The following is a 22,035-nucleotide window of genomic DNA, read 5'->3' as shown; positions in this document are numbered from 1 at the left end:
GCGTAACGAGTATGTTCGTGACGTACTACACGGAATTCCAATAGAAATGTACGTATTTTGTGACGTCACGTTATTGCGTTTCCTATCCCTTTACTCTATTATCTATGGTAGAATAGACCCCACCTTTTAGTCTCGTGCCCATCCGGGCTCGCGCTGATGCGTGTTTGCGCATTAGCGCGAGCCCGGATGGGCACGAGACTACCCACCTTTTACACTGAACCCATATCCGGCAATACCGGTAGATCTCGAATTGATAATGACAGGAGTTGTGGGATTGGTCTCTTCCGACAAGACAGTTCTGCCACTCAAGGATGTTTCGGTGCACGTGAACGTGAAGGGTTATCTGTTTGGACTCTCGTCAACTCTAAGTTACTCGAATGACACTAGCAATCCTTTGGAAGTGACGTTCCGATTTCCCCTCGAGGAATCGTTCGCAGTGGTCAGATTAGAAGCTACTATTGATGGGAGAAAAATCAAGGCCACGATACACGAGAAAGAGAAAGCCAGGGACATGTACGATGATGCCATCACCAGTGGACTGTCTGCTGCGTACGCGGAGGAGAAATCCGGAGATATTTTTAGCTTAAGTCTTGGTAATCTTCCATCAGGAAGTAAGGCAGAGATAAACATCAGAATGGTTGGAGAACTACCAATTGAAGCAGATGGTCGTGTAAGGTTCACTTTACCATCAGTGTTAAAGCCACGTTACACTCCACAAGGATCAACTGATCCACTAGCTACTACACAAAACCCAAGTGTAAAGCAAGCATCTGTTGCTGGAGTATTCCAGTTTAAGATGACAGTAGAAGGAGCTAGTAGAGTTGCAGAAGTGTCTTCACCAACTCATCAGCTAAAGACAGAGCACGTTGCAGATAGTATGAATGTTTGTATTGCAGATGAAGGTCCAATAAGAGGAGATGTCACAGTATTAATTGGATACAAAGATCCTCATATGCCAATGGCCATTGTAGAAGCACCGATAGAGGGGAGCAATATGAGAGAAATGCAGAGCTATGCAGTGATACTGAACTTTTTTCCAACGTTTTCAAGTGTTGAAGCAGCCTGTGAGTTTATCTTTGTAGTGGATCGTAGTGGTAGCATGGATGGCTCTTACATTGTGAGTGCAGCAGAAACACTGGACAGTGTTATTTCTGAAAAGTATTCCAGAAGGTTGCTACTTCAACATCATCAGCTTTGGTTCTAGATATGAAGCCTTCTTTCCATCCAGCATGCCTTACAATCAAGAGACAATGGAGAAAGCCAGTGAGTTTGCAAAGACAATGAGAGCTGATTTTGGTGGTACAGAACTTCTTGAACCATTGAAGTTTATATTCAAACAACCCACGCAGTCTTCTGGTCTACCTCGACAAGTGTTCATTTTGACAGATGGTTCTGTTAGCAACCCTGGTAGTGTGATCAGTGAAGTGAGGAAGAACTCTCACAGTACAAGGTGGGTATGTTGTGTGAATGTACAGTACAGTTACATATACTGTATGTGTGCATGTCTTTGCATCAATATGTGCTAGAGAGCATGCCATTCACCTCTTTGCACTATGGAAGATTTTAGTGACACGTATGCATCAACTGGTTCTATAGAGTATGACTAAACAACATATGTGACCTAATTTTAGAAAACCGCCGATATCCGCACAATTTTCAAAATGCATTTTATTTGTTCTTTGTTTTCTACAGGGACAGAAGAATGGACTAGCTAAGTTTCAGCTTCATAGCGTTGGAAATACAGCACTAGACATCCGGACGAGCAAATAAATTGATATGTACAGAAGCTATCAAGAAAATAATCTACAGGCGCTTACATAAACTATCATAACTTACTGATACAATGGCATATGGAATTGAATCTTTGCTCATTGTGTTCGCCATGAATTTGTGCATCCACCAAGGTATAAGTTTTGCCCCAGGCATATTTCTGTGTTGGAGAAGGAAGGCAAATTCACTGAAAAACGATCATTGGTAAATTCTTTTGTCACCGCAACGTAAACAAACGTCTGTAACTTTGAAATCCTTTCGTGTATGGAGATGAAACAAAGATTTTTGTACTCCCTATGAACAGGCAAACACGATGATGCCCAGGATTTATCCATTGGAGGCTTAATTCACCCACCAGTGAGGTAATAAAAACTTGCATAATTTTTTTCTGGAGCTTGCGTTTTTTTACCCATAGTTTTTAAATGCGTTTTATTACAAAAGTACTATTGTGCGTATATCGACGATTTTCCAAAATTCGGTCACATGTATGAATGCAAGAAGACTTTTGTAATAGATTTTGATGGTATTGTAAATCATGCATGGAGATTTGTCACAGAGCCCGTAGCAGAGTTATTGTTTAATGTATATAGTATTTGTGCACTCTGTACTTAGATTATGCCATGCGTAGTAACAGGGGCGGATCCAGGAGCTGGCAAGGGGAGGGGCACAAACAGGCTAAGTTGTAGGTGGTTGGGGAGAGCAGATTCTCTTGTTAATTGCTGTATTTTTTAAGCAGCAATAATCATTTCTTAGTAAGTTGATTTTTATCATTATGGCCTTTGCAGATGGTTGTGAAGTCTTAAAAGCTGGTTAAAAGGCTATGAAAGTCATAAACACTAGCAACACGATAATAATTTTTAGAGGCACTTAGTATGCACGAAGGTGCTGGTAACAGTTGTTTCGAGGGGTAGGTAACGACCTGAAATTTCGTAGGTCACCTCTGAAATTATTTCTGAAAGATAAAATATTGCCTAAAATTTTGTACATTTGAAAGATGAAAGTTGACAATCGAGCAGATTTAACAGGAATTTATGGATTTTTGTAAATTTAACTTACTGAATTTTACGAATCTTTAATTTGAATTTTACGGAGAAATATGAATTGAAATGTTCTTTGAAAGATGAAATATGGGCACCCATATTTCAAATCTTGAAATTTCGTGGATGATTTTGGCTCGTTACCTACCCCTCGAGTTGTTTAACTTTGGTTTCAGATGAGTTTGCAATAAATAGTGGTAATATGCTATTTTTTCATGAGATTTTGGTTGGAGACACAAGGGATATAGTATTTCTATCAAAAGAAGTATGGCTCTTCCACAGAGGGAGGGATGGGATGGGATTTGCCCCAAATACCCCATCCTGGATCTGCCATTGTAGTATGTTTTGAAGTTAAGTCATTAATGAGGTATTTAAATTCCAATAGATTCCTGTGACTCTTCATTTCATAATTCTATTACTCGCCCCACACTAAATTTATTCTCACCATCCTCCCACCACTTCATTATTACTAACTCCCTATTACCATTTTTAAGGGCCTCCGTCTCCAAAATGTTTTGCAGTTTTGGAGTAGGTATCTAAATCTATTAGATAAGTAAATGATTTTTTTGTCACGTGTGACACATGCTTGCCGAATTCAGCCATCAGATATCAGTGCTAGTGTATACAGATAAAGATAGTTGGGGCAAGCCCCACATAGATTGTAAGTATGGTGTGGCTGCATGTATGGGCAACAGCTTTGCCAGCTACGTAACATAATTGGTACACAGTGCTTCCTAGTTGTCAGCACCCGCACATAATTATTGTGTTCTGCACTATTGTGGTTCCGCAAGCCCTTAGTGTGTTTCATGAGTTGAGGAATCAATAACAGGTGGCCCTTTAGGTGCTGCCGGCTTTTTTAGCAACCAACATTGTTCCTGGCTGGCTGGTATGCTTCAGTGTTACAGCTGTAAACAAATATGATAGGCATGCCTTTCAAGTGCACAACAGATGGGTGAAGACATGAGGAGTCAATGAGAGAGTCAGCTACACAGAAGATGACAATAGAAATAGCTCAACACCTGTCTGAAACATTTGAACAAAGGGAAGAGAGGTTGAGGAAAGGAAGAGACAGAGCTAGGTGTGCTCATTTTCGGTTTAGGATCAGCAGTAGGAGGTCAGACTAGAAACTTTGCGCATCCATACAAGGCAACAACTGGCCATGGAAGCCAGCAAAGAGAGGGACATCAGAATAGAGGCTACACGCACGTACAGAAGAGAACGCTTGGCCTTCAACAGTGTCATGGTAAGCGTGCTGCAAGTGTTTCCTGAAGTTAGGCATACACTTCAATGATAAATAATCTTGATTAATATCATCAATTTCAGAATTATTTCATGTCTATTAACATACTGACAAATGCAACACTGTACATCAGAGGAGGTCGGCAGCACTTTAGCACTACTTTAAAATATCACCTTAATTGCATATTTTGGTGTGAAATTTCATGTGAGCCTCAAAAGTCACAATACAAAATCTACAAATGGTGGGAGTGACAGGGGGTTGTTCGATATATGGGTTGTGCTTCTTATAAGCATTAAGATAATGTAGTTTATAAGACCCTAGATTTTGAGGTGAAAATTATATCACTCAATTTGACACATATCTTCTAGCACTGACTGGGTATGTAAATTCTCGTAAACAAAACAATGATCCCACACTTTGTTACATATTCCACACATTTTATTTCATTCCAGAATATCGAATTGTGTAATTATTTTTTTAAAGACGCTTAATTGCTGCCAACCTCCTCTGACTGCACATGGTAATCCATTCGTATATCAATGAATTATCTCCATAGCTGCTCAGGCTTGTCCTGCATAGCTGTTAGCATCTGTCAGAAAGCCTACCAGTGAGTTAATTTTAGCACTAAGTCAACACTAATTCAATCAGGAAGCTGCCATTAATCCAGCAGTCAGAGCTGCACAAGACATAACATACAGTACAGTAGCACTGTTTAGTAGGGTTCCCCCGATGGACACCACTAAAAATGCCATGTCTGAAAAGTATCTAGAAATATCACATTATGAAAATCACCTTTACAGAATAGTCTTACTCCATTCAACATCAAATACAGCATTAAAAAGGGTTTTGGTGTGCCTGCCTGTCTGACTTACCACAGTTACAAGGCTGTAGGCCAAATGAAACAGCACACGCCCACCATTTTACATCACAACAACAAACTCATGGGTAGGATGTGTTCTGACGAATGTCTGCCTTCTGCACTTCGCCATTCTTTTTATTTTCAATTAAATGGTTGTCTTCTTTATGCCAGGAAACCATACCAAAGCATTAATTTTCTGTATCAACACTTTGGGAGAGTATTTAGATGCCGTGAACCTGTTTGAGGTGCTTAACAGGCTGTAGCATCCCTGGTAGTATCAGGTAGCAGGTATAAACTGGGCTTATAAACGATTGCAATGGGCCATACCCCCTTAAATGATCAAAATACACCACCACACCTCTAATATAATCAGTGCTGAGGCCACGCCTCTCAATGACCTAGGTCTGTAGAAAACAAGGTATTGTCTATGCCCCCAGCTTAATCTACTGTGTAGCTGAGTAGTGAGATTGAGATACTCATAATACAGCAGTCACAGCCATACATGCATATACCTATACTCTAACAAAAAAGTCAATAAACTAGTATAATAAAAAATTATTGATTTAAAAATGAAGTAGGGCTCAAGTGATAGAAGTAGTGAAACAAGAGATGATTTTAGGTATGAGGCAAATCCATTGTAGCAATGAGAAATACCCTGAAAAGATGGTGAAACATGCCAACTTAGGGGTTGTCCCACATTGCTACAATGCCAAGTAGGTTCATTGCTACCATTGTATCTCGTTTCAACACTTTATTACTGGAACCCTACTTAATTTTTAAATTAATATTTTTTATTGCACTAGTGTATATATAGTATTATTGCACATACCATATAAGGGAAGTTTCGATGAGCAAAACTTTCACAGATTTTGCTGCTGCTAGCTGTAATGCATATCTGTCCGGATTGGTTGACATGTGAAATAAGTAAATATGTGGAAAGTCCTGCAGCAACCTAAGCTTCTTTGTGAGCCACACCCACTTATTGGGATTGTGCATCACTGTCTGTAGCTAGTTATACGTGGAGCCACACCCATTTTAGTAAGGTGTGTTACAACTCTAAGTGGGCACCGCCATACTTTCATCCACTTCAAAAGTTTGACCATGAATAAGTTTGCTTCCCCTCTACCGTGAAACTTTCGCATACCAAAGCTTTCCTCCTACAAGGTATGCAAGTATCTATGCTATTTTATAGATGGTTGAAGACCTTAAGCTTGGTACCATTTAAGTACAGTTATCCGAACCCCTTTGTTCTCAGGCAATACTAAAAGTGTTCAGTTAAGTGAATTGTTCGGATAACTGAAGCCCATCCATTTATATACAGAGCTCTTTTGAAATACTCTAATAGAACATACACTTTTACTCAAAATACTCTAATAGAACAGTCATTTCCAATTTTGGATAAACGAGGATACAGATAAACAAGGATCATCTTTGACTTGTTATATCCTCTATGTACTTGTCACTCATGTTTAGTTTATTCTGACTTTTACCAAGAGCACCAAATTAGCCTTTAGAGGCAGCAGAATTTAATTGTTTCAGCGGTTTTATAAAAGTAGGACAAAAAAAACTAGAAAGACTGAAAGAATCCAAGAGTGTGACTTGATTTGCATGCAGGTCACACAGATACCAGCCAAGTGTCATGGCATCCACCTAAGTAGTGTTCTAACAAATCAATGTACAATTTTAACAAAAGTGATATACAGTATATAACTGATTTTTCAGACAATAAAGTGACATCTTTATGACAATCTTCTAAGTTTCCCAATCAATCCAGAATTGCTTTCTTGGCATATTAATGCTAAAACATGGGATATTTTGGTATACAGATTATTTCTACTAGAGATTTATCATATACACTGAGGTACTAATGTGTTTGTGTGTAACTCTTAGGTGCTTCACATTTGGTATTGGATCAGGAGCATCAACTGCTCTAGTGAGAGGAATTGCTCGTGCTGGAAATGGATCAGCTGAATTTATTGCTGACAATGAACGAATGCAATCAAAGGTAAGTTACTATATTGTCTGAATTACCTGTATAAAAGATGCAGCCTTTCAAGGATGGGTTGTGTTAGAAGTTTTGCAGTCATTGCTCAAGTTTTTATTAGGGTTCCACTGATAGTCGGATCGGTATCGAATCAGAGCCCATATTGGGCATTTTGGTATCGATTGGTATCGATTATTTAGGTATTCCGATACTGATTAATAGCCACTCGTGCCAATCGTCATCATTATAACTATCATCTTAAATGCTATCCTAGCAAAATGTGGGTATAACAGGCTGGAAATAGTGTTGAGCATTATTCTAGCATAAAAGATGTAGGAATTACATTGCTAAACATCAAGCAACTGCTACTTACTATGTTTGTATGAAAAAGATCAAAATACTCTAATAGAACAGTCACTGCACAATAAAAATATTCTAACAGAGCAGTCACACACAGCTATAGGTAACTAATTTATGTAGCAATTGGTATCAGTATCTGTATCAGTAAAAATTTACTGCTAGATATCGGATTGGTAGGTATTTTCTATATCAGTGGAACCCTATGCTTTTTTAAGAATATGAATTCTCAATTGCAATTCCTTGATTATAATTTCTGAAATATGAATACCAAAATTGACTATTTGTTTGAGCCCTACATGAAACATAACAATCCAATCTACATACTAGTATACATGGTTGTAGCCATTGGACCACAAAACCATGATATTTCATGCACTTAGTAGCATACGTAACTAGCTCACGAAAGGCACCACTTCTACAGTAGATGTTTCTTTGGCTTTAAACCCTAATCATACCGGCCATTTCTAAGATATGCAAAATTACAGTTCAGCTTATGCAGAAAAGTCATATGCAAGCTAACTTTGCCATGTTTACTTCACTATTAATACTTCATTACAAGCACCTGCATACCAAATATTATTGTATAAAATAATGTAGCAGGAAGTACAACTGTAAGCCTATAAACTATTTATTGTATCTAAACACTACAAATATTTATATAATGCTTAATATGTAGCAGCAATAATTCTTACATTTTAACTAAATGCTCTGTACAGTAAATATTTTGTCTTTTCATATCGTTTTGTTGTTCACATGTAATTCGCAGTCTCAAGAAGGCTCTACAACCATCAGCTAATAATGTCACTGTCACATTTCATCTTCCCAGTAACTATGAGGTGAAGGTGGTACCAGATAAGATTCCCAGTATCTACAATGGTGACAAGACTGTCATTTATGGTCTTCTGATGAAGAAATCTGATCAAACAGAAGACAAAGTGAAATGCAAAGCTACTCTGACTGGTGACATTGTTGGGAAGGAGTTTAAATTTGACATTCCATTTGAACTACCAGCAGGACAAGCAGAAAAAGATGTAGCAGTAATTCACCAGCTAGCAGCAAAGAGGATGATCCAGGAGTGGCAGGATGATGGGGAGCCATATGAGAATAAACATAAACAGGAGATCATAGCATTGAGCTGTGATGCAAGTGTGGTGTCCAGGCATACTGCATATGTTGCTGTAGACGAGGCCCAGAACAAACCAGTATCAGGAAGCATGCAGGCTTATGAATTAATAGCTGATGCATACCAACCCATTATGATGTTGCAAGCAATGAATTTGCAAGTACAAGAACAACAACAAACAATAAGTGTACAGGAGTTAAGCAACAGAAGCATTACACTGAGCAACAGAAGCATTACACTGTCAGCCGCTCCACTTACCAATCAAACATCAGCTTGCTGTGGTGGTACTTCATCACCACCATCACGTCAGCGCTCAAATATTTCTCAGTCAAGTAGAGGCGTTCCACCTTCAGCTAAGCCATTGGCACCAGCAGTGGTCCCTCCAACGCAGTCAGGCTCCAGTTTCATTGTTGGCTTACAACAGGCCAATGGTTCATGGGTACTGAATGATCAGTTAGCTGGTGCTATGTCCAAGTCAGTAGATGAATTAAAGAAATGTTGTCCAGTTTCCTGTGATGTCACTACAGTAGCCAACATCTGGACCACACTGGTTGTAATTGAGTTCCTGAAGAAGAAATATCCTTCAATGATGGAAGAGTTAGAGTTGGTTATTATGAAGGCTGAACAGTGGCTTGGTAAACAAGTGTTACCTCCTGATGTAAACCTTGTAGTACTGAAGGATAGTGCCAGTAAAGTAGTTTAGTAAATCACTGATTACATTAATTGGAGAAGTGTGCATATAAGACTTATTTTCCTCAATTACATCTGCAAATGTATAATAGCTATGTATATATATACAAGTATAAGAAAAAATTAGGAATTTTAAATTAGAGTAGGGACAGTATATAGTGCTGCAATAAAAAGTACTGAAACAAGCTGGATTGGAGTAGTATGTAATGTCCAAATACTGTAAAGCAATAAGAAGTGAATATCCCTACTGTGCTACGCTCAATACACAGTAGGGATATTCACTTCTTATTGTTTTGCAGTATTTGGACATTACGTACTACAATCCAGCTTGTTTCAGTACTTTTTATTGCAGCACCATACACTGTCCCTACTCTAATTTAAAATTCCTAATTGTTTCTTATACTTGCCAGTGTTTGTGAACTTTTTTGCAAGCTCATGACTACTAAATAGCCTGCTTTTCACAAAACCAGTCACAATATTTTAAAAGAGTGACTCACAGCACTATTATACTAGATTATGACTCATACAATAACAACTGATCAGTGGGCGTGGCTCTACATAAACCTGCAGACAATAATGGACGTGGATTCGTGCATACCTACGGACTGATGAATGGGCGTGGCTACCATGTGTCTACAGACAGTAATTTACGTGAGTGGGCGTGGATTCGTGCATACCTACACACTGATGAATGGGCGTGGCTATCATATGTCTACAGACAGCAATTTACGTCAGTGGGCGTGGCTCACAAAAGAAACAGAGCTACGTTATGACGTGTAGTAACACGTCCACATTTAATTTAGCACGTGGGGTCAGACCCGAATAATCTGTAAGCAGGACCTGGATGACCCGACTCGGTTTAACATTGTTACTAAACAACTACATTAATTTTATTATTGACTTACACATTGTTATATAGTTCGCCGTGAGTTGCTCAGCTGCTGTACAAAATACTATGTGCTCTCAACTCTCATTAATACAGCAGTGGATTTTACAGAGTAAAAAATTAACTTTCCATTATGTGGTTTAAAGCCTCCAATCGTTCCACAAAGTTTACACATCCTCCTATATATCTTTTGGTGGTATTGTTCTACAAGTTACTGAGAAACAGAAGTATTTAGGACTTATTTTTGACTCTACTATGTCTTGGACCCATCACGTTGCTAATGTGTGCCTTAAAATGTCATACTATCTATGTTTGCTTAGGTCTCACTGACATGTTATTGACAATAGTTTGATGAAGATGTTATTGGAATCCCTGGTATTGTCTCGTTTGTACATGTCTTACTGTGTAACAGTTTGGGGACCATCACTGGGAAGCACTCTACTGCAAAGACTTCAGAGGATGCAGAACTGTGCAGTAAGGTTGTGTTATGACCTAAGGAAATATGATCATGTGTCTGAATTTTATCATAGATTGCAATGGTTGCCACTGCCTTATTTTATTCAGTTTAAATCACTGTACCACCAGTACCACCAAGTTAAATGTATTCCACTTGAACCACCAATTGTTTTCGCTGGAACTACTTCTTATAGTACAAGGACACCAGTATATTTTGCAAACATACCTATGCTCCGCTTATGCTTTACTCAACATTTTTTTCATTATAAAACCATTCAATGGTGGAATGCATTACCATCATCTGTAACTGACTGTGTTAATTCTCCATTTTATGAGTATGTGGATGTCTTTAAGCGGCACTGTGACTCACTCCTTTGATAACATTAATATGATTGTAACTATATGCATGCTTTTTGTGTGTGTGTGTGTGTGTGTGTGTGTGTGTGTGTGTGTGTGTGTGTGTGTGTGTGTGTGTGCGTGTTGTAAGTTGTTTACCTTGGTTGTCTTTGTATCAGTTATACCTTGCTTTGTTTAGTTTTGTGTGTATTATCTATGTATTGTAATGTGTCCCTCCGGGCAAGGAAGAACAGCTGTAGCCAATTGCTTGGAGGTTAAATATATAAATCAAATCAAAATCAAATCAAAGCTCTCTCTGATCGATATCAACAGCGAGTCACGTACGCGTGTGTTTTTGGTGCAACCGGCGACCACGTGTATTCGAATAGTTTGATGCAATACACACTGGTAGATGGAAGCCGTACTGTAGTCTATTAACACTCAGCAGTAGAACCTTGACTGATGGCCATGGAGAAGGATAAAAGGTAAAACAGTAGCACAAGCATTGTATATTTATCAATATACCAAAGGTTTTTTTCTTAAGCGAACTAGAAACGTTTCTGTGAAAGAATCAGGGCTGTAGCTGTAGCCAGTTTTCCACTACTAGCTTTACTGAAGGCGTCAGGCAGGCAGGCAGTAGAAAATTCCGTTGAATAAATTTTTTTAAAAATTCTGTAGCAACTTGACGGAAACGTTTTGGGTTGATTTGAAGACACTTTTGGGCTTGGTTTAACCCAACCAATACTGTCATGTCGTTGTGAGGAAAAATTGCAGCAGGTTTTTGGGTTATATTAGACTATATCACAGATCACCCCCACACCTTTGATGTCCCTACTATACAGTACTACAGTACTGTATGATATATATATATATATATATATATTGTGCTTATACGTATGAAATTCTTATCACCTAAATTTCATTGAAACTTATTAACTAATGGCATGTGAGAAGAATGTTCTAGAACTTACCAGACTGCATACTAATTAACAATAAACAATGACATAATGTAGTGCTATAAAAACAGCTGTAATTTTATGTAGAACGCTCAGTGTGAAAGAAGTTAGTCTGCTCAACAACTGTGTACAACTGGGACAGGCTTTACAACTTTCGGAGGTCCTACCAAGACACTGAGACATTCACTGAGCCAGAAGAGCCTGAGTATACTGAAGGAAGAAGGTGAGCTAGAAATTCCAGAGTATACTGAAGGAAGAAGGTGAACTAGAAACTTGTCAAGTCTCTTCAAGAAGATTGGAACACTTCAGTGTAAGAGTAGTTTACAGTGGTTTAGTTTCCTAAGACTAGTTTAGAGTGTGTGTCATCATAGCCAATGATAGGATTTGTTGTACAGGTAGAAGCTAGTTAGTGTCATAACTTTAGACTTTTTAGTCATGGCCCAAGCTCCCTGTGCTAGTTGTAGGAATAATGTTAAGAACGTAGACCAAGCTCTATAGTGTGAGTTGTGTGGGCTTTGGGAACATCTGTCATGTATGAGAGAACCTGATAAGCCTTCAGAAGAACTATATACTCTTCTATGTCGGTCACAATGTAATGCTCTATGGGCAGTATGTTCAATTTGTTGTAGTCAAGGTTCTGTAACAAAGAAATTGTATGAGTTAGAGTCGAAAACACTTGTTCTGGAAGAGCGACTACATACTAGTGAACTGTTACTACAAGAGAAAGAACGCCTGGTGGATCATTTACAGAGAGAACGCCTGGTGGATCATTTACAGAGAGAACTACTGGAAGCAAAAACAGACAGAGACAGGATACTCCAGTTGTTCGAGGAACAAAAATTGAATTTACAGGAGAAGCCAGATGGGAAGAAGGGAGGAAAGTCACAGCAAGCTGAACAGCCACTGCCTTCTGACCAGCCAGCACAGCAGCAGCCAGTACAGCAGCAGTTTGTTCCTTCAGAAGACTATAATAGTGATAGTAGTGAAAATGATGGTAATGTGCCTACTTTCAAATGTCCCCCAGGTTTTAGAGAATTACAGAAACGAGTTGATAAATTCTCTGGAAAGAGTAGTGAAAATAATTTTGAAGTCTGGCTAGTTGACTTCATGCAAGCCACAACTGACTGCATGTGGACAGATGATGACAGAACTCATTGGTTCTCATGGTTTTTGTCTAATTCTGCAAAGGTTACCTGGCAAAGAACTGTTACAACAGAAGACAAAGCATCACGGCAGAGGATAGTTGAGGTCTTTAGAGGTCAATATGGAGTGTACATGGACCCAAGAACTGCCTATCAATGCTGTCATGAGTATTATGACAAGTTTGGCTCAGTACAAGGACTTTTAGAATCGATGAGAGGCTATCACAGGATGGCACCTCAAAAGTTATCTGATGCCAATTTGGAGTCCATATTGTGGAACAAGGCTCCTGTTAAACTACAAAAAGAAGTTGGCCAGATGAGTGAAGGTTCCTTGCAAGAATTGTTTCAAAAGTTGTTGAAGGCTGAAGAAACAGTTAAAGAGAGAGAGAGAAGATTTAATTACAAAGGTTCAGAAGGGAGAGAGTTTCAAAGCAAGTTTAAGGGGTCTAGTTACAGGTATGATGGAAAAACAAATTACCCACAGTCCCGCCAAGAGTCTGCCAGTACCAGTATGTCAACAGTTAAGTGTTTTAAGTGTGGCAAAAAGGGTCATCTTGCAAGGTCATTTCATGTAGTGAAACTTGTAACAGAAGGTCAGTCAGCTGATAGTAAACAGCATAGCAGTAAACAGTTACACGATGAGTCAGTTGATATTAAACAGCAGAGCAGTCAATAATCATGTGACCAGTCAACTGACAGAGAGCAAATATTTAACCAGCTTGTAAATCAACCAGTTGATGAAAACAGTGAAAGCCTGTCAGTATCAGAGGTATGGATACGTATGTTATCTGTAAGTAAATCATCTACATGCTGTAATACTAATGTGGTTGGTTCAGTTTACAAGGTTGATGTATTAGTTGGAGGCATTCCAACAAGAGCATTTATTGATTCAGGCTCACAAGTATGTATTGTCAGAAAACAATTGCTTCCCTACACCAAAGAAAAACAAAATTGGAGTGTCTCTGTTTGGCCCAACATTTATCCCTTGATACTCAGCTCAATGGAGCAGAGGGTTCCCCACTTGGTGCCAAGGCTTTGGTAAAGTTACATGTTGTCATTGAAATCACTGGGTTAAGCTTACAAATTCCCTGCTATGTGATGGACTCTTCCAAGCATATTTGGCAAGGAGAAGTTTGGAACTGTGGAATGATTATGGGTACAAATGCCCTTGTTGGCTTTGATTTTAGAATAATTCATTCTAATTGAATTGAGGTGGTTACAGAAAGTTTGCTACTGTAACAGCAGTTAAGTCAGGCAGGAAATTTACTGGAATCACAAAAGTTGTCTGAAGTACCTACAAGTGAATCGTTAGTCAAGAGTCAGTCAGCTTACCTATTTCATTATCAGAATTACCATCCTTACCTTTACCATTCACAGGTGACACAACAGAGTCATTAGCTGAACCAGCAGCTTCTTCAACATTGCAAGACTTAGTAACTACAACACAGCAGTCAAGCAGACCTACAATAGTTCTTCCAATGGTTTTGAAACATACTGTGCAATTAATGCTTGGACACACTGTGTGGATTGATGTGGTAGGCCAATCACAGAAACAAGTGGCTGTTAACTTCAGTGTACAAGATCGTCTGTGTACAAATGACGCTACAGTGTACTGAACTTGTGCCAGCACAATCACGACTTACTGTGAAATCTACATATAAACCCATTGCTGATGTAGTGCATTACAGCACTAGCTTGAATCCCAATAGTCTACAGATTATTGTTCCAGATGAAAATATTATGAGTGAGGCACAATGTGATTTTGCTGATGGAATTTGTGGAAGTCAAACTCTGTGCAGAATTACTTTGATTAATTGGGGAACACAACCACAAGTGTTCAAGAAAGGAACAGTCATTGGACAGTTAGAAGAGGCTAGTCTAGTAGAACACGGTGATCCATTGTGGAACAGCCTATGGGAAGAATCACCCAAAAGTATCGAAGAGCAGTCAGTTAGAATGTGTCAAGTTAGTGATTGATTGAATTAATTGAAGAAAGAATTCAAGATCAATGATCAATGTTCTGATACTGAACGAAGGCAGTTACTGGACAGTTTATTTCAGCATGAGCAAGTTTTTGCTTTGTGTGATGAAGAGTTAGGAGAAACTGATGTAGTAGAACATTCAATAGACACTGCAGGCGCAAATCCTGTAAGAGAAGCTCCAAGAAGATTACCATATGCCTTGAGAAAGTAACTAGAGGAGGAGCTAGATAAATTGTTGCAAATCAATTGTGTAGAACCGGCAAATAGTTCTATGCTTCACCAATAGTACTAGTTAAAAAGAAGGATGGCACTCCTCGACATTGTGTTGACTATCGAAGTATCAATAAGGATACAGTTCCAGATCACTATCCATTACCTCGAGTGGATGAGCTGATAGATGCTATTGGGAACCAGAAGGCAAAGTATTTTTCAACCCTTGATCTGATGCGTGGGTACCATCAGGTCAAAATGGAGAAGATAAGTCTAAGGCAAAGACAGCATTCATTTGTCATCGTGGCTTGTTTCAATACTGTAGAATGCCATTTGGCCTTACAAACGCACCAGCAACGTTTCAAAGATTAATGGATAAACTATTTGCTGGGTGGGATTTTGTATTCATTTATTTAGACGATATTCTCATTGCTTCTAAAACCTTTTCTGAACACATCACTCATTTGAAGAAAGTATTGCAGAGGCTTCAGCAAGCAGGATTCAGAGTAAAGCCCTCAAAGTGTGCTATTGCTGAGCACAAGGTTGAGTACCTAGGCTTTGTATTGTCATCAAAAGAAGTATGTCCTACAGAGAAGAATATTGATGCCATCAAACATTTTTCTAGACCATTCACAATGAAGGAAGTCAAATAATTTCTAGGGTTAGCCAATTTCTACCGGAGGCATGTCAGAAACATGGGACTGATCAGTAAGCCTTTAACAGCTTTAACAAAGACAGACAAACAATCTGGTCAACCTGTACCGTTTGAATGGAATGAGCAGTGTGAGGAAGCCTTCCAGACTATAAAGCAAGTACTGGTATCTGCACCAGTTCTAATATGACCAGATCTTGACAAGGAGTTTTTCTATGGGTTGATGTTTGCGAGAATGACTTTGGAGCTGTATTAGAACAAGTTGGTGATGACAATGAGCGACATCCAGTAGCTTTTGCTAGTAGGGTTACCAATGACACTGAGAGAAAATATACTCCTACAAAGTTAGAGATGGCAGCAATTGTGTTTGCTTTGAATCACTTTGAAGTATATTTGCTTGGACATAAGACAACAGTTTATACAGACCACCAAGCCCTTGTATCTGATTATTTGTCTTTTATGGAAGGTCAATCAAAGGGATTATTGTTGAGATGGTACCTGAAAATTGCTCAGTTTCTACCAGACCTCATGCTTGAACATAAGCCAGGGAAGTTAAATGAGGCTGCCGATGCACTTTCATGAGCACCCATGCTGAATCAAGAGTCACTTGATGGTAGAGTACTGATAGTTTCATTTAGTCCTGAAGAGCAGTTAATTCAGCAAATTCGTGACCAGCAGTCAAAAGATCAGGTGATAATTGGTATCATTGATTATTTAGAAAAAAAGAAGTTACCAGAAGACCAGAAAGAATTTTAAGTGTAGCAAAGAAAGGGTACTTTGTTTTAGATGATGTGCTGTATTATGAAAGCAGTGATGTGCCAGGGCGAAGATGTCTTGTAGTTCCAGAGATCAAGTAGTAGCAGAACACCATGATGAGTTGTTTGCTGGATACTTTTCAGTAAAGAAGACCCTACAGAAATTGAAATTGTGTTTTTATTGGCCTGGTATGAGTTCTTCAGTTTTTAAGAAGTGTGAGTCATGTCTCACCTGTGCAACAGTGCAAGGACAAGAGAGAAGACAGTACCCTACGTTACATAGCATCCCAGTTGGTGAACCTTTTGCCATTGTTGGCATGGACTTTAAAGAAATGGATGAGAGTTTTGATAAGAATCGCTATGCTTTAGTCTTTCAAGACTATTTAACAAAATGGCCAGAGTTATATGCAGTGGCAGACCGGACTGCAGCAACTGCATGTTGCTAAATACTTAGCAGATTTAATCTACAGACATGGTGTGCCTACTTCTTTGATTCATGATCGTGCTCCAGAATTCCTTGCAGATATTTTGCAAGATACAGCTTTTATTCTGGGAATCAAACAGCTCCCCACCACCCCAAGACACCCACAGTGTGATGGCTTAATCAAACGTTTCAACCGCACACTGACATCTATACTTACCATGGACCATATCAATTGTATGAAGTTACTAATACCACTGTCAAAGTTAAACCAGTGACTGAACCAGGCAGTGAAGCAAGATGTGTCTCCCTACAGAAGGTTTCCAGATGTAAAGAAAGTATTCCAACTGATCAAGTGTGGCTAGGACATAGTAAAATTAAACCGAGAAAATGAAGAACTGTCAGAAAAAGGGGAGGAAGATGAGAAGAATGTTCTAGAACTTACCAGACTGCATACTAATTAAACAATAAACAATGACATAATGTAGTGCTATAAAAACAGCTGTAATTTTATGTAGAATGCTCAGTGTAATTTTTAATGTTAGTCTGCTCAACTATGTGTACAACTGGGATAGGCTTTACACATGTATTTAAAATAAACTTCACATTCCAGTTAGAGATGGCAGAGTGCCAATGACAAGCAGAGCACTAGCTCTCTTGGTAGATTATTCCAAGTCTCCCAAACCATGGCCAGTAAGTAGCATTGGTGAGGGATGGATATGGAACATCTAGAACATTCAATTTCTTGACAAACGACCTCATTTTGTGCAGTGCAATTATGGGTAGTCAGTGAGTAGCGTACTGTGCATCTGAGTGGTCACTACATACATATTTTGTTGTTGTATTGACTGATGTAACTGCTACATATATGACAATTAAAATTAGTAATAACACATCCTTGCATAAATTTGCAGCAGTGTCTAATGGGGAAAAGAATAAGTTTTTAGTGCGTGTTTTTATGCATCAATATAACTTATCAGAACCATTTGATTATTACAATATTTTGTGACTTGCTATAATAATCAGTACATAATAGTAAGTTATGAAACACATCTACGGATAATGTGATTTACAACACTATATGAAAACTACAAGTTGATCGGACAAAATACAAGCATTATTACTGTTAAAGTTAAATATTACAATTCCTTGGTCTGATCTTGATTTCTACAAATGGTAGATTATACCAGTGGTTGTTAAGGAATATTGTAGAATTGCTGTCATACTTTTGGTTGAGTGGGATGGTAGAGCATTGTCTGTACCACCATCCACCAGCTTTACCTTCCCAACCATCAGCTGCACAATTGGTAAACCACTTATCATTGTCCCTATCCCTGGTGGTTGTGAATGCCATTCCATTTATTGAATCACGGAAATGGAAAGTGTTTAAAAAGAATGGATCAACTGTATATCCTTCAAATCCTGATATAGTTAATGGATACTGTTCAGCGACAGGTCCTACTCTAAAGTTACTGTATGATAGGTAACCATTTGATGCATTTAGTAAACTTGTAGTCAATACGTATCTCCCATTGTCCTTGATTGGTAAGACAATGGATGGCATGCAAACCATACCAAAATTCACCAGCCAAGTTGCCAAATCCCCTCTCATACTCCCACCAAAATCGATTGAAATCTTCAGATCCATCTTGTCTCCTCTGAATGACCAGCCATCCTCCATCATCAGTTAGAGTGTCACAGTATCCTTGTACTGCAACCCCTATACTCCCACCAAAATTGATTGAAATACATCCAACACATTATAATTATGTTAACAATGTATCATGTGTGAATACCTATTGAAGGTCAAGTCTTGTATAAGGAGTATATATAATGTCAAGTGAAACTCTGTAATCAAGCAACACGGTATACATACTGTGTCATGCAGCCCAACACAGCAACCAGTGCCGGTGTCAATAAAAGGAAATATATTAGGTGAAGGCATTGTAATGGACAAACCTTAGCTTGGTTTTAAATTTCGTGCTTGCTTGCAATTGCATGGATAATTAGTCATGAATTAACCAGTTGCAATGAGTGTTAAATGGTATTGAAGTAATCAAACAGTCTGGCAATTAAAACATATTTAATAATTTATATATAATAGCTAACATAGTTAACCATGAACATAATATATCAGCACCATCACTCCATATACAGCCATACAAATGTTACACGTATACCAGTTATCTATAATGAATGGCAGGCCAGAACAAAGTGTATATGTAGTGAAACATGTAGTACTTCATGGTTAGCTATTATAGGTTGTAAATAGATTGTATCCTTAAGCGTATATAAATAAATATTTGACAGACCAGGACCAGAGTATTTGAAATGAATAGTGATGCTCTATAGTGAATGAATTGCTTGGTCAGGACTTAAGTGACGTAATGGTGGCATCGTTTGGACTACATTTTAATTGCTTCATATATGCAAGCAAGCAACATAAATTTGAGTCCATCACAGCTATTCTCATATGGTGGGGCTTACCCCAGTAAATTAATATCTTCAAGCAACATTGTGAATAATTATTAATGCAGATAAATAAAAGGTTTAGAAGACAGTATAATAGCAAAGTAATGTTGTATGAGCATTTTATGTGCAAAACCTTTGCATGCAAGTGATTATGGACACCAGACAACAACATTTTGTACATTCAACAATGTAGCTAGCTATGATAATGATCATTACTTTTCACCACACAATATAACTTGTTAAGTTTTGCACTAATGCTTTCTACAGATGGCTGCAGTATTTTTGAAGGTGCTTACAGATGAGGATACATGATTATCAAATTATATTTATGTAGACAACTCCAATTGCTTTCTTGAATCAAGTGAAAAATGTGCTACTTGCAAAGTTTGGAGTGTCGAGCTGTAACATTGATAACCACACTATTCTATGTCCTGTCAACAATTGGATATCAACAACACCTCATAACAGTTTATTATGTTTCTAGACAGTGCATTGCAATACTACATCCCTCATAATTTTATTATATTGAAGATGGTATAGATCCAGCAGCAATACGATCACTTCATACTACATTTGTAAGACCAATTCTATAGGCTAATAGGCTTCTAATCCTCGTCAAATGAGAAATATCTGTGAAAGATATTCAAAGGAGAGCCACAAAGTTGATAGCTAAATTTTACCTTTTCTCAAGGACTACATTAATATACTTAAATGTTTGTTTAGCAGTAGCAAGACTTTGCATTGCTTTAGCATATGACTTCATGGCATTGGACACTTGGAAGTTATCCAGACACCAAGATCTTTCTTACAGTCTGTAGTGGACAGACTGCATGTGGCTAACACTGTCTGGATCTGTGATGGCATAAGATGTGGGGATTGACTGTGGTACAACATTTACACCAGCCATTTGCCCACTTTACCAATGAATTCAAGTCAGCTGTAGCTGCTGAGAATCAGCAATGCTCAACTGCAGTGTAAATTCAGCAAAGATAGTATTATGCTAAAGTTTTGTTCTATATACCTGCTCAGGTATGTCATTATATAGATACAACACAGGGCTGGCCCATAATTGAGCCCTGAGGAACCCCGAATTAGTGTAAAGGTTTGAGAAGCTAAACCATTGAAAACTACTTGCTGTGAACATTCACTGCGGTAGGCTTTAATCTGTAATAACACTAGCTCCTTTAATCAGAAAATATGCATCTAATCTTTTATTAATATACAGTGAGGCATGGACAGTGTCAAGTTCCTTCTACAAAAATGTTGTCTGTTCCAATTTCCACTATCAAGCACTGAGGTCCAGTCATTTAAGGCTGTCAACAAATTTGTCAAACATGATCTTAGCCATGTTGTTGTTGAATAATTAATCTGTATTGTGTAAGGAACTATAACACAAATGATTCAAGAATCTTACAGGTATAACTCTTGTGAAGTGAGACTATCAGGACGATAATTGTTAGAATCATACCGAGACCCCTCCTTAATTAATATCAATGTAACAAGTGCTTGTTTAGGAGCTTACCATACTTTAGTAATAAGAGGTTATGCAGCATCAGTTTATGGCTACAAACCATAGCAATAAATTCCATACATGTATTTTGTCAGGGCCCATAGCTTTACTACTAACATTAACTATTGTGATAGATTTTGCAAAAGATCCTCTTCTGCAACAGAAAGAGAGTTTATCTCATTTTGAGACCTTGAAGGAAAATCAGGCATCATATTACTCCTTGGCGTATACACTGTAAATAAAACTGAGCCAACACTTCAACAGATTCAGCATGACTATCTATCCTAGTATCATCTAGTTTAATGATACAGTAATCAATATGAGTCCTTGACTTTTTCTGGCTCCTTATAAGCTATATAGTTAAACAAGTGTAATGAATTTTAAGTTCGATTAGGGATCATAGAAAAAAGTAGGGAAACAAGGGAGGTTGCCTACACGTGTACACCTGCAGATATACTACATTAATAATCATTTAATCCCTAATTGAGTCTATACCTAAGACCAAGAATGTATAATGGGATTAAATGTTCACTAGTATATTTACTTGGGTAGTCACTCATATCAGCAAATCCATTAGTCATCTCAGTTTGGCTTTACCAAAAATTGTCATGCATTACAACAAATGTTAATTTTTACTGAACATATTATAAATATCCCTTTTCAAACCGGTGTAATCTACCTTGACATCAGCAAAGCTTTTGATACCGTGTCCCATAGTATTTTGTTGACTAAGCTGTGGTTAATTGGCATAACTGGTGCACTATGGACTTGGTTTAAGAACTACTTGTTGAACCGCTACCAAAGTGTTTCAGTCAACACATGCCTCTCTGATTTGCTGCCTGTTGTTTCAGGAGTACCACACTTGGCCCTCTGTTATTCCTGGTTTACGTCAATGATATGGTAATATATTCACTAAGTAAACTTTTTAAATTTGCTGATGACACAAAATGCTTTCTTCATATTGCTTCTTTCCCTGACCACAATTCTCTCCAGGAGGAAATCGCTGTTTGTTTACTTGGTCTAAGGACTCAGACTTGGACTTCAATCTGAGGAAATTTGTACATCTATCATTCAAGTGTATCTTTAACACAACCTACACCACTGTGTGATACGCCTATACCTCACCTAGATTCTCATAAAGATCTTGGACTCTATTGTCAGAAGATTTAAGTTGGGATAAGCACTATAAATTCA

The 22,035-nt window shown here is 38.2% G+C and overlaps 2 protein-coding genes and 1 pseudogene across 2 annotated transcripts; 2 read left to right on the top strand and 1 right to left on the bottom strand.

Annotated features, from left to right (window-relative positions):
* The first annotated feature begins 223 nt into the window (after window positions 1-223).
* On the top strand, window positions 224-9,132 carry LOC136266501 (von Willebrand factor A domain-containing protein 5A-like; annotated as a pseudogene).
* Window positions 9,133-16,512: 7,380 nt separating this feature from the next.
* Window positions 16,513-16,884, top strand: LOC136267542 (uncharacterized). Its single transcript, XM_066062705.1, has 2 exons — window positions 16,513-16,627; window positions 16,682-16,884. The coding sequence occupies exons 1-2, from the start codon at window positions 16,513-16,515 to the stop codon at window positions 16,882-16,884; spliced, it is 318 nt and encodes a 105-aa protein (XP_065918777.1).
* A 1,107-nt stretch (window positions 16,885-17,991) lies between these two features.
* On the bottom strand, window positions 17,992-18,540 carry LOC136267541 (techylectin-5B-like). The gene has a single exon (XM_066062704.1). The coding sequence runs from the start codon at window positions 18,538-18,540 to the stop codon at window positions 17,992-17,994; it is 549 nt and encodes a 182-aa protein (XP_065918776.1).
* Window positions 18,541-22,035: the final 3,495 nt, after the last annotated feature.

This window comes from Dysidea avara, chromosome 9, assembly GCF_963678975.1.
Source record: "Dysidea avara chromosome 9, odDysAvar1.4, whole genome shotgun sequence".
In the NCBI taxonomy this organism is placed as follows: Eukaryota; Metazoa; Porifera; class Demospongiae; order Dictyoceratida; family Dysideidae; genus Dysidea; species Dysidea avara.
This window is presented reverse-complemented; position numbering and strand designations above follow the sequence as displayed.

Coding starts and splice junctions, on each gene's coding strand:
- LOC136267542 (XM_066062705.1), top strand. CDS start 16,513: ATGTCTTGTAGTTCCAGAGATCAAGTAGTAGCAGAACACCATGATGAG. Junction 16,628..16,681: donor ATTGTGTTTTTATTGGCCTG/GTATGAGTTCTT, acceptor CCTGTGCAACAG/TGCAAGGACAAGAGAGAAGA.
- LOC136267541 (XM_066062704.1), bottom strand. CDS start 18,540: ATGGAGGATGGCTGGTCATTCAGAGGAGACAAGATGGATCTGAAGATT.